This window comes from Microcaecilia unicolor, chromosome 4 (genome assembly GCF_901765095.1).
Source record: "Microcaecilia unicolor chromosome 4, aMicUni1.1, whole genome shotgun sequence".
NCBI classification, from domain to species: Eukaryota; Metazoa; Chordata; class Amphibia; order Gymnophiona; family Siphonopidae; genus Microcaecilia; species Microcaecilia unicolor.
Window position 1 is genome coordinate 186,454,056 of NC_044034.1, and position 13,844 is coordinate 186,467,899.

The 13,844-nt window shown below is 41.2% G+C and overlaps 1 protein-coding gene across 1 annotated transcript in view; it reads right to left on the reverse strand.

The window, feature by feature from the left end:
* The window catches only part of SOX6 (SRY-box transcription factor 6), an 802,914-nt gene that overhangs the window by 729,314 nt on the left and 59,756 nt on the right, over window positions 1–13,844 (reverse strand). The window contains exon 3 of the mRNA XM_030201055.1: window positions 3,449–3,659. Coding sequence (XP_030056915.1) covers window positions 3,449–3,659 — 211 coding nt within the window. The remainder of the gene's footprint in view (window positions 1–3,448; window positions 3,660–13,844) is intronic.

Here is a 13,844-nt window from a genome sequence, read left to right on the forward strand (position 1 = left end):
AGACACAGTAGTATAATGTCATTCAAATGTTACAATTGACAATGTGTCAGAATTTCGCAGTCACTATGAATGCTCAAAATTTTCACCCCAGTTTTAACACAGGCCTTTAAGAAGTTCTTAAGAGCCTTGTCAATCAGTCCCTGTGGCAGGCTGTCCCAGATCATCTGCAGCACTTCTTTGAGTTCAGCAATTGTTTGCGGCTTTGGGTGGAGCTTGTGATAGGCCTCTAATATTGCTCACCAGACAAAAGTGTATGTCACTGTGACATCATTACAAGTAAGCTTGTATCCCTTTTTTTTTTTTTTTGCAAATTATGGTAGTTTTACACAGCAAACATTTTTGAGCATGTGAAAATCGTTGGATGGTCATGCTAAAAAGTCTGTAACTTTGCCATGTTTAAAGATAATCCCATTCCACTTGACACATAAACACAGATAGTAACAACAAATAAAGCTGTAAAGTTATATGTTGAAATTCCAAGCAGTTGCTGAGAAAACAGCAAAAAGCTCTAAGGGGTACTTTTTTTTTGCCTTACCCGATAGAATAGGAACCAATTAGGCACTTCTCGGCACCTAAAAGCGGGTGCCCCCTCTACAGAATTACCCTCTGAGTGGCAAGCAATGGAGCATCTCCTCCAAAGGAAATATCTAGCTATTAAAGGGCCTAGGTTGATCTCTTCTAGGACCTTTAAGATATCAGGCTATATGATATACCTGTCTATTATTATTTAGAAGGCACAGAACAGAAAAAGCATTTCCTTTTTTTTTGTTTGTTTGTTTCATTTATTTTAATTTTAGAAAAAGTACTTCTCATTCAAACGATTAATTCCTGCTCCACAGGTTTATCACTATCCTTAGCCATTCCTCTTAGTATTAGATACTGTAATTTGAAAGAAAATGTTCTCTGAATACAGATATAATTGAATATTAGCAGGGTACATGCTCTCTTTGATTTAAAAACATTTCACCCTGTTCTATTTTCCTCCTTTTGAAAATAATGTGCTATGTTAAGGTGCAATCTGAAGGCCCGATGAAGAAATACAAAGCAAGGGGGTAAAAAGCCATTTTAATTCTCTCTTAAGCGGTCAGTCTTTCATACTCCCATTTATTTACCTAGCTACACATAGAACATTAAAAAAAAAACAACCTACCAACTATAATCTATGTAGAGCTATATTTATCCCCTTAAAGAGACATTTAATATTTTGGTACAAGTGTGATACACTGGGCACGATAATGACCTACTACTACTATTTAGCATTTCTATAGCGCTACAAGGCGTACGCAGCGCTGAACATAGAAGAAAGACAGTCCCTGCTCAAAGAACTTACAATCTAATAGACAAAAAATAAAGTAAGCAAATCAAATCAACCAAACCAGAATTATTAAAATGAGATTAAAACAGGGTTTATCACTATCCTTAGCCATTCCTCTTAGTATTAGATACTGTAATTTGAAAGAAAATGTTCTCTGAATACAGATATAATTGAATATTAGCAGGGTACATGCTCTCTTTGATTTAAAAACATTTCACCCTGTTCTATTTTCCTCCTTTTGAAAATAATGTGCTATGTTAAGGTACAATCTGCAGGCCCGATGAAGAAATACAAAGCAAGGGGGTAAAAAGCCATTTTAATTCTCTCTTAAGCGGTCAGTCTTTCATACTCCCATTTATTTACCTAGCTACACATAGAACATAAAAAAAAAACAACCTACCAACTATAATCTATGTAGAGCTATATTTATCCCCTTAAAGAGACATTTAATATTTTGGTACAAGTGTGATACACAGGGCACGATAATGACCAAACCAGAATTATTAAAATGAGATTAAAACAGCTGTACATGATGCTGAAGCACTTGTTCTACCCTTTAGAAACAGACTGTCCTGGATTACAAGCAGTACTTGACCATTTAAATCAAAACAGCAGCCAAATTCAACCAGCTGTGCCATATTCTTTTAGGTAATGACTATTGACCTCCACAGTCACTGTTGTGCACACCAAGTTCTCATTAGATGACTTATCTTCAACAACCAGGGGACTCTCTTGATTAAATATTTGGGCTCCACATACAGAGCACGTGTTCTGGCATTTGCCAGTTCTAATGAGGTCTGACAACTCTAGAACTGTGATGAAGGAAGAAAATAGGCCAGTTTTTATGGATCAGACACTGGGGAGACTATGGTTTATTGTGTGCGTACTATGGCTTCATGCCTGCGAGCCTCAGGAGCCAACAAAAAGGTGGCTTTTTTTCACTCTCTTTTGCAAATGTGATAAAATAATCTAAAAGGGGCCACAAATAGGATTAATTTTCAGAATAACTTGTATATGAAAACTGAGCTGATTCTCATAGCAAATGCATAAATAGATATAGATATGAATATGGATTGGAAATATCCTGGAAAGATCCATCATATAGCTATTGAACATCAGCACTAAACACCCTAATGATGTACTGTAAAAACTGAAGGAAAGCATGCCTTGAGTGTTTCAAGACAAATGTTTCTCCTCCTGCCCATCCTTACACGAATAAATTCTTAAAGTATATATATATATATATATACAGAGAGAGATACTCTATAAGAAATATCACACTCTGCTATATGGAATTAGAAAACAAAACCAGGATGGGGGAGGCACATTTCTAAACAATAAAATATATAAATTCCTTAAAGAGAAGATAGTCTCAAATTAACTCCACTCACTCTATGCCATCCTACCAAGCACAAAGTGTATTAGTGAATTTAGAAGAAGTGCTCTATTCAGTGAACACTATTTGAAAAAAAATATGCCTCTTTGGTTTTCCTGAATCCTGTATTTTCAGACAGAATAGCTCACTACTAGCCAATACCAAATTTATTTAAATGATCACTTCCACAGCAACATATTGTCCACATTCAGAGGAACACAAAAAGGCTTGAGGACAGGAGAGGAGACTCCTGAGCATCCAAGGACATTTTGGATAGACAATGCCAGACAACAAGGAGAAATCTCAGATCACTGACTAATAAATCAAACAAGAACACAGTATAAACAACAAGAACATGATGGTGGTCAATTTGGGCCTACTAAGATTATAGAAGCAGAGTAGAGTACATGAGGCCATGGTCCCTTTACTCAGCGTAATAAAATCCACTTATAAACTAACTCTTCCTAGAACAAACTTAGATTAGTTGCCATTTATAGCTTAAATTCCTGCATCTCATTTATAATAAGCATCACCTAATTCACAGAAAGTTTTAGACCAGCATAGAAATTGAGATATCTGTTTAACTCCATTAATACATCTCAAACTGTCATTACCATGGTAACCTATGGAGAACTTCGTTGTTTTTATTTTCCAGCTATTGCCAATTATGCACTTCTCAGGTTCTCAATATCCCACACATTTTTTTTTTTAAGGAATGGAATCTTTAGAAAAAAATGACAATTCTAGCCCACACGTACCCTCCTGCTCGGTCCTTGTCATTTCTTCTAGTTTCTTCTGTTTTAGTATGTCTACCACATCTGCGAGGCTTCCTTTACGACGTTCCGGGGTTCCAAAATTAGCGCTGGCCATTAGCTCACTGCGCTCACGACCCCCTTCATCGGCTTTGTGTGGTGAGGTAGAGGTATTTCGGAAGGAGTACAAGGAACATAACTTATTGCTGTCTGATTCCTGTAAAGAAAAACACATCATAAGAACATAGGCAAGTTCTAATTTTATCTCAACAGTTTCCAGTGAAATACTATAATAATAACACAAAAAAAGAGGCAAGACTTAAAGAGCCCCTCCAATGAAAAGCCATTTAGTAAAGCTGAGACTCTCAAGGGTTTTAAATGTGTTTGCTTAATGGCTTCCTACCCATATATGCTCAGTTTGCTTCTTGAAAAAATTCAGTTTTACACACTCAGTTACTACAGTATCAGGCAAGTATTGTCCATTGTCTGTTAATGTCATGAAAGGAAGAAAAACGGCATGAAGTCAAAAAGATTCAACTGTGCAGTAAGTGAGAAGGGTAAAAAGCCATTTTAACTAGTGAAATGAGACAATATGACATAGTTACAAAGCAGGCATTAGCAAGCCACTCCAAAATCTTTTCTTAATAAAGTAACATAGCAAAACAGTTCCAAGCTGGCATTCATAGAAACTCATATATTCACTGGCAGCTGATGAACATATAACTTCCCTATCCATGGATTTTTGGTCTCTAGACAGACAGCATCAGACCAAAAATCTGTCTGAATAGCCCATATAGTATGAGGCCAGGTTTTGAGGCAGACTGGGGGAGAAGGGAGGCTTTGAAGTTATCAGAATGGTGGTGAGATTCAACCACTATTCAGATAAGTTATATGTTATATGTATACTAGCCAACCCATAGCAGATCATTTGTGCTAGGGATATTCTAAACATGTATATCCAATCAATGACCCAAAGCAATAATAATCTTTACTGCATGCCTCAGAAGTGTAACTCACCGAAGACCAGCTTTCAACAACAGTGAGATTTACAACACCAACCTCATCATCGGCATCACAGGAAAATTATTTTATCTCAACCTCATCAATAAACTTTAATTCTTAAAAAATATCATATGCACTTGTTTGCTTTTTTATTTTTAAGTTTTAAATAAATACTCCTGAATTAATGCTCCATGGCCGGATTGGGGACACATTCCGGCACGACTACTACTACTACTACTACTATTTAGCATTTCTATAGCACTACAAGGCATACGCAGTGCTGCACTGTCTCACTTAAAAAGCTGTTTCAAGGAGAGTCCCTTACTTAAATTGAAACGCCAGCTGAACCGATCAGTGTTTTAAACCATGGTCTATTGTTATAGAATAAAGGGGACCCGTGTCTAATTTAGGCACAGGGATTTACACCAGGGTTTCATTGGTACATATTGTTGCGCCCAAAAGTAATTGATTCCTAGTGCTAAGCACTATTCTATAAATGGCACCTAACTTTGGGGTCCTTTTACAAAGGTACGCTAGCATTTTTAGCACAAGCTAAAAATAAGAATGCACTAAACATTAGAGATGCCCATATATTTCTATGGGCATCTCTAGTGTTTAGTGTGCCTTTGTAAAACACCCCTTCTGAGTACTTTTTATAGAATAGCACTAAGAGCTACTTTTTTCGGCACCGATTTTTTAGGTGACATTTATTGAATTTAGTCCAAATAACTAGAAGATGGAGTTTTGGCCAATAGGCAAGCAAAATATGTGCGATATTGAATTCGATGTGGGGCTTTCCCACTCTGAATGAGGTCTCTGTTAGAACTATCCATTTCACCATTAGCAAAACATATGAGCTGTTCTTTCCAAACAAGGGAAGTGATGGCTAGCAAGCAGTAGGATAACAACCAAGTATGTTTTGGAATCCGTTGAAAACCCAAACTTTGACACAGTCATGATATATATCCTGATCATCTGCATTTACATACAAACATGAGCTCATGGTGAAGCTCCTTCAGGGATAGATGACCATATATATATCGCTTCGGATGCTATAAAATAAATTTGAAGGGAAGATTGCAAGAAAAATATAATTTATAGTGTTATTATTGCAATGAATAATGATAATAACCAATTACAGCTGGATAAACTAAGTACAGGGAAGTAAATTAACTTGTCTAAGAGCTTATAAGAGAAATAAAAACCAGATTATGAGAATGAGGGGTGACAAGTGACTTTTTTTTTCAGAACTGACTGATCCAGTCTTCATGTTACCCCACTGCATAAATGCAGATGGTTTCCTGCTTTTCTCAGGGGAATTGGAACTAAAGCACATGTATGCAAATGAGTAACAGCACGACTGAATCAGACTGTCTGGAAACTGAAATGGGCTTAGTCGGTAGCCCTAACCCAAACTCTTAATCCAGTTCTCTGAAAACTGAAGATAATTTCATTTTACCACCAGCAAACATGACGATATGACTCTCAAGCATATGCTCACATCCAATAGCACCAGCTAATAATCATCTGGTCAATATTCAGCTGACGGCAGCCAGAGTTTTCCTAAAGGTTCAATATTCAGTGCCAGCATCTATCCATGCTGGTATTCAGTGCCAAACCTGAATAGCTAACCAGGCATAGCTAGGACTGCATTATCACCATAATTCTATATAGGGCACTCAAAAATGGGCACACAAACAGGGGTGCATTCCTTATTTGAGTGTGCAATTTAATTAATGAGCCAATTAGCATTGATAATTGGTCACTAATAATCAATTATTGACACTAATTGGCATTAAATAAAATTTGCTCACACATTTTTAGGCTCCAGGATCGTGCATAAATGTTATGCCTGGATCTGAAAAGGGGGCATGGCTATGGGAGGGACATGGGCAGATTAGGAATTTGACCACAGTTTTATAGAATTAGCGAGATCTGCGCCTAATTTAGGCACAAGAATTTCCACCAGATTTTACTTGGTATAAATTATCTTGCTCAAAATTGGCTGTGGATCCTGGCACCGACTCTGAGAGCCATTTGTAGAATAGTGCTTAGTGCTAATTTGGGCAACATTTACGTCTAGGGTCTCTTTTACAAAGCAGTGGTAAGATCAATGCGGACTTATCGCTCGCTAAAAATGAAGTACAGCTGGGCTAATGCAACAGCCCCACGGTAGTTCCCACCCCCAGTGCACTGTCATATCCAATGCTACAAAAATATATTTATTTTTTGTAGCTCCGGTGTGCACCTGGTGGTAATCGAGCAGTGTCACGTTCTGCCTGGTTATCACCGAGTTAGCATGGGAGCCCATACCATCACTTCAATGGGTTGCGGTAAGCGTTCCTCCCCCCCCCCGAAATGGCCTGCAGCAAGTGCTTCACTTGCTGCATGGCCATTTCCTCAAAAAAAGAAATGGCAGCGTGGGTCAAGTTACAATATACATTGACGCATATGGGCAGACATAAGACATATTGAGAAATCTGGCAGAGTTACTCTCAGCTATATGATAAAGGGGGTCTCCCAGTAGCCACAAATGCAATGGTTTAAGAGACAGTAAGGTAAAGGCAAAGCTCAGCACCTGGAGAATGGGGGGGGGGAGGGGGGAAGGGGAGAGGGGAGGGAGGGAGGGAAGGGGGGAACTAAAGGGAGAAAACAAGAAAAGGAGGATGATGCGCAAGGAACCACAATGATAGGGACCGCAAATATGTGTTGCCTAGTTATGCATAAAGTACACATGCCTGCTTATAATCAAACAAGAAAAACGCCCAAGTTCCGACCTAAATCAGGAGATGGACGTTTATCTCACAAAAACGAATAACACGGTATAATCGAAAGCCGAACTTGGACGTTTTCAATTGCACTCCATTGCAGAAGCGTACAAAGTTGACGGGGGCGTGTCGGAGGCGTGGTGAAGGCAGGACTGGGGCATGGTTATCACCTGAACAGAGATGGGCGCCATTCGCCGACAATGGAAAAAAAGTATGCGTTTGTAGCTAGAATTTAGGGCACTTTACCTGGACCCTGTTTTTTCACAAATAAGGCCCCAAAAAGTGCCCTAAATGACCACATTACCACCAGAGGGAATTGGGGATGACCTCCCCTTACTCCTCCAGTGGTCACTAACCCCCTCCCACCACAAAAAATGATGTTTCACAACTTTTTATTTTCACCCTCAAATGCCATACCCACCTCCCTGGCAGCAGTATGCAGGTCCCTGGAGCAGTTGTTAGGGGGTGCAGTGGACTTCAGGCAGGTGGACCAAGGCCCATCCTCCCCCTACCTGTTACAATTGTGCTGCTTAATGCTTAGTCGTCCAACCCCCCCAAACCCACTGTACCCACATGTAGGTGCCCCCCTTCACCCCTTAGGGCTATAGTAATGGTGTAGACTTGTGGGCAGTGGGTTTTGAGGGGGATTTGGGGGGCTCAACACACAAGGGAAGGGTGCTATGCACCTGGGAGCTCTTTTACCGTTTTTTTTTGTTTTTGTAAAAGTGCCCCCTAGGGTGCCCGGTTGGTGTCCTGGCATGTGAGGGGGACCAGTGCACTACGAATCCTGGCCCCTCCCACGAACAAATGCCTTGGATTTATTCGTTTTTGAGCTGGGCGCTTTCATTTCCCATTATCGCTGAAAAACAAAAACGCCCAGCTCACAAATTGTCGAATAAAACATGGACGTCTATTTTTTTCTAAAATACGGTTCGGTCCGCGCCTTCACGGACTCGTTCTCGGAGATAAACGCCCATGGAGATAGACGTTTTCGTTCGATTATGCCCCTCATGGTATGTTTGTTAATTGATCAGTGGTATATCCTCAATGTTGTTTAACCACCTTTTGGAATGCATTATCCTTCAATAAGGATATTTAAAAAAAAAGACTAACCTTTTACCCACTACAGTAAAAGGAGGCCTCGGTGCACGTCTAAAACACGCCAACACCAGCGCAGGCCCCCTTTTGCCGCAGCTTGGTAAAAGGGGTCCCTAGTTAGCTATCCAAACTCTAGCAGTGAATATCAGCAGTACTCAGATTACTGCCCAGTCACTAACTAAATAGTGCCACAGTGGTCAGGGCTCATATTTAGTGGCACAAACCAGTGGTTTGGTTCGTCAGTGTAATTTAACCATGCAGGAGCTTCTCCTGCCTGGTTAAATCTTTAATATTAATCCTGATATGACTTGTCATTTTTATTCTGTTACTGAATATATGAGGCACTATATGGTAGTGAGAAGCATTCACATATAATATATACCTGCCCCAAAGAGGTTCCAATCTAATCTCTCATTCTATAAATTGCACACAGTTAGAGAATGCTATCACTAATACTAACAATTTATTATTTGGTCCTTAATTGGTGTTTATCTGGCACTAAGTACCAATGATTGGCATTAATTACCACTAATTGGCACTTATTAGATTCACATGTAAGTGGGTTAGGCACATATCCCAAACTCTATATAATGTGACTTAAGTTGTGCGTGCAACTTAATTAGTTAACAAGCCAATCAGCACCGATAACTGCAACTTAAGAAGCAATTATTGCTAATTGACTTTAATAAGAATTTACACACACAACTTTCTAAGCGTATTCTATAAAGTGATGCATGTAAATTCTAAGACGCAGATCTGAAAGGGGGAGTGGCCATAGAATGGGCATGTTCAGGTTGTGAGCATTCCTAGAATTTACACGCAGTTTTATAGAATATGCCCATTCTGCACGTAACTTAGGCATCGGCATTTACACCAGGTTTTAGTCGGCCTAAATGGCCATGACTAAATATAGTCACAGAAAAGAGACACTGGGCATATACTATAAACTGCGCCTAAATATCATATCCTATAAACTGCACCTATCCTTAGACACAGTTTATAGAATATGCCTATGCATATTTTTTCAGCGTTGATTTTTTTAGGCATAATAAATAAAATCTAGCCCATAACTTCTACAGTACACATCTGAAAAGAGGGTTTTCAAAAGGGTGGAGTATTGGTAGGTCATAGGGGTTCCAACTGTGTTGGGCACACCTTATAGAATCCTGTCACAAGTGCTGCATTCAGGCATAAACATTTACATCTGCCATAAAGCGAGTATAAGAGGTCACACCTAACTAGGTGTGTGATTTTTGAGTTATGCTAGTATCCTATAACGGCTTGTATACACAAATGGACGGTAGAGAATACTGGCTTCGCACGCAGATCTTTAGCGGCTAATTTTTGTCATCCTTCGTAGAACTGTCCCCTAATCCTCAGATTCTACAAAAGTCACCCAAATGTGGGCACAGATGCCAGATCTACGTGCAAACTAATTAATAAATTGTTCATCTGTCATTGAGATTAATTGGCACTAATTAGGGCACGCACGGCTCTGCCTATGCGCTATTCTATAATGCTGCATACTGAAATTGTCTCACATGCAACTCAAAAGGGAGTGTTGCCAGGAGAAGAAATTGTTTGGGTGGGTTAGGGACACTCCCAAATTTTAGATGCAATGTTATAGAATAGGATCATTTATGCATCCTTTGGTTGCACACCAGCATTTACAGAAGGTTTCAGCAGGGGTAAGTCCTTGTGTCCACAGTTGGGCATGGATATCCATGCTAAGCATTAGTCTATAAAGGGTGCTTAGTGCAAAGCAACCTTTATAGAATTGGTGCTTCATGCAGATCTTCCCAGCACCTAACTTTGGGTGCCATTCACAGAATTCCCCCCTGTGAGTATCTGAGGCAAGGGTTGATACAGTGACTTTCCAAAGGTCAAAAGGAATGTGTCACGGTTGTGGCCATGTCCCGTGTCTTCACTCACCTCTCCTTTCAGTAATCAGGCCCTTTGGCTGCCTGTTCCCTGTTTTCCAATCATGTTCCAGAGATCGTTCCAGTCCTATTCTAATGGTCCAGCATTCAAGCCTCATTCTTGGTTGTGACATCATCGGTAAATGCCTTTATAAAGCGCCTTGGAACCTTCCTGCTTTGCCTTTGCAAGAGAGGTCTTCAGATGAGTTCTCGTCTGTGTGTGTTTGTTGCAGTTTCAGCCCTGCTTGTTCCAGTTCTGCCAGTCTTCAGATTTAATTCCAACACTGCTTGTACCAGACTTGTCTGCCTTCAGTTTCAGTTCCAGCCTTGCTTGTTCCAGTCCTGTCTGCCTTCAGCTTCAGTTCCAGCCTTGCTTGTTCCAGTCCTGCTTGTCTTCAGCTTCAGTTCTAGTCCTGCCTGTCTGCAGCTACAGTTCCAGTCTTGCTTGTTCCAGTCCTGCCTCTTCAGCTTCAGTTACAGTTCTGCTTGTTCCAGTCTTGCCTGTCTTCAGCTACAGTTCCAGTCCTGCCCATCTTCAGCTTCAGTTCTAGTCCTGCTTGAATCAGTCCTGTCGGTTTTCAGCTTCAGTCCTTAGTTGGGTGGCTCCCCTACGGCTGCCGTTCATTGACAGCAGCCCAAGGGCTCACTGTCCTTGGATCCGTGACAGAGTGTCAGAAAAAAGGATTTGAACCCTTGTTTCTCTAGTTCTTAGTCCATTACCCTTATCACTAGGCTACTTCCTCTCTAGCTGTTTAAAGGACACTGATGAATATACATACAAGAAGGAGGGGCCATGTCACTCGTCATCTGTTTATTTTTAGACCTGCACTTTCTATGGCCTAACTTATTTGTACAAAATATAAGCACAGTGACTGAATTTTTTTAGCTTTGCATACAACTTTGAATGAAGGAGTAGCCTGATGGTTAGAATAGCAAGCTGAGAACCAGAAAAACCCAGTTCAAATCCCACTTCAGCCCCGCATGACCTTGGGCAAGTCACTTAACCCTCCATTGCCTCAGATACAAACTCACCTTCTGTATACTTGGTGCCTCTATTGATGTGTCATTTGTGTGCTTAAATTATAGAATAGCAGCACTCAGACGTGTAAGTGTACACTTGAGTAAGTGCTAGGTGTACACTCAGGGCCAGATTCTGTAAATGGCGTCTAAAATCTAGACGCACCTGATTAAAGCGCTTAGTGCTATTCTATTTAATGCACCTAAAGTTAGTCGCTGTGTGTATAATAACGCATAGGATCAGGGAATGTACTGACATTTAGACAATGAACTTGTGGAACTATTGTTAGTAATATGTAATTTATCCTTAAAATCGAGCGTGGTACCGGAACATTGGAAGGTGGCCAATGTAACACCGATTTTAAAAAAAGGTTCCAGGGGAGATCCGGGAAATTGTAAACCGGTGAGTCCTATGTCGGTGCTGGGCAAAATGGTAGAGACTATTATAAAGAACAAAATTACACAGCCTATTCAAAAGCATCGATTAATGAGACAAAGCCAACGTGGATTTAGTGAAGGGAAATCTTGCCTTACCAATCTATTATATTTCTTTGAAGGGGTGAACAAACATGTGGATAAAGGTGAGCAGGTTGATATTGTGTATCTGGATTTTCAGAAGGCGTTTGACAAAGTACGTCATGAAAGACTCCAGAGGAAATTGGAGAGTCATGGGATAGGAGGTAGTGTCGTCTTGTGGATTAAAAACTGGTTAAAAGATAGAAAACAGAGAGTAGGGTTAAATGGTCATTATTCTCAATGGGGAAGGGTAGTTAATGGAGTTCCCCGGGGGTCTGTGCTGGGTTTGCTGCTTTTTAACATATTTATAAATGACCTAGAGATGGGAGTAACTAGTGAGGTATTTAAATTTGCTGATGACACAAAGTTATTCAAAGTCGTTAAATCGCGTGAGGATTGTGAAAAATTATAAACGGAGACTGGGAGACAGGGCGTCTAAGTGGCAGATGACATTTAATGTGAGCAAGTGCAAAGTGATGCGTGTGGGAAAAAGGAACCCGAATTATAACTACGTCATGCACGGTTCCACGTTAGGAGTCACCGATCAAGAAAGGGATCTAGGTGTTGTCGTTGATGATACATTGAAACCTTTTGCTCAGTGTGGTGTGGTAGCTAAGGAAGCAAATAGAATGTTAGGAATTATTAGGAAAGGAATGGAAAACAAAAATAAGGACATTATAATGCCTTTGTATCACTCCATGGTGCGACTGCACCTCAAATATTGTGTTCAATTCTAGCCGCCACATCTCAAAAAAGATGTGGAGGGGCATTTTCGAACAGGGACGCCCATCTCTAAGGGCGCCTATCTCTGAGGACTTCCCCGCGAAGGGGTGGGGCATCCCGTATTATCGAAACAAGATGGGCGTCCATCTTTCGTTTCGATAATACGGTCGGGGACACCCAAATCTCAACATTTAGGTCGACCTAAGAGATGGTCAACCTAAATGTTGAGATGGTCAACCTTAGAGATGGACGACCTCGGTTTTCGCCGATAATGGAAACCGAGGACGCCCATCTCAAAAACGACCAAATGCAAGCCCTTTGGTCATGGGAGGAGCCAGCATTCGTAGTGCACTGGTCCCCCTCACATGCCAGGACACCAACCGGGCACCCTAGGGGGTATTGCAATGGACTTCACAAATTGTTTCCAGGTGCATAGCTCCCTTACCTTTGGTGCTGAGCCCCCAACCCCCCCCCCCCCAAACCCACTCCCCACAACTGTACACCACTACCATAGCCATAAGGTGTAAAGGGGGTACCTACATGTGGATACAGTGGGTTTCGGATGGGTTTTGGAGGGCTCACATTTATCACCACAAGTGTAACAGGTAGGGGGGGATGGGCCTGGGTCTGCCTGCCTGAAGTGCACTGCACCCACTAAAAACTGTTCCAGGGAACTGCATACTGCTGTGATGGAGCTGGGTTTGACATTTGAGGCTGGCATAGAGGCTGAAAAAAATGTTTTTTAATTTTTCTTTTTGGGTGGGAGGGGGTTGGTGACCACTGGGGGAGTAAGGGGAGGTCATCCCCCATTCCCTCCGGTGGTCATCTGGTCAGGTCGGGCACCTTTTCGAGGCTTCTTCATGAAAAAAATTGGACCAAGTAAAGTCGACCAAATGCTCGTTAAGGACGCCCTTCTTTTTTCCATTATCGGCCGAGGACGCCCATCTCTTAACCACGCCCCCATCCCGCCTTCAGTACACTGCCAACACGTCCCCGTGAACTTTGGTCATCCTCGCAATGGAACGCAGTTGAGCATGCCCAAAATCGGCTTCCAATTATGCCGATTTGGGTGACCCTGAGAGAAGGACGCCCATCTCCCCATTTGTATCTTTCAATATGCCACTGATAGTGGAATTAGAAAAGGTACAGAGAAGGGCGACGAAAATGATAAAGGGGATGGGACAACTTCCCTATGAGGAAAGGCTAAAGCGGCTGGGGCTCTTCAGCTTGGAGCAAAGACAGCTGAGGGGAGATATGATAGAGGTCTATAAAATAATGAGTGGAGTGGAACGGGTAGATGTGAAGCGTCTGTTTACGCTTTCCAAAAATACTAGGACTAGGGGGCATGCGATGAAGCTA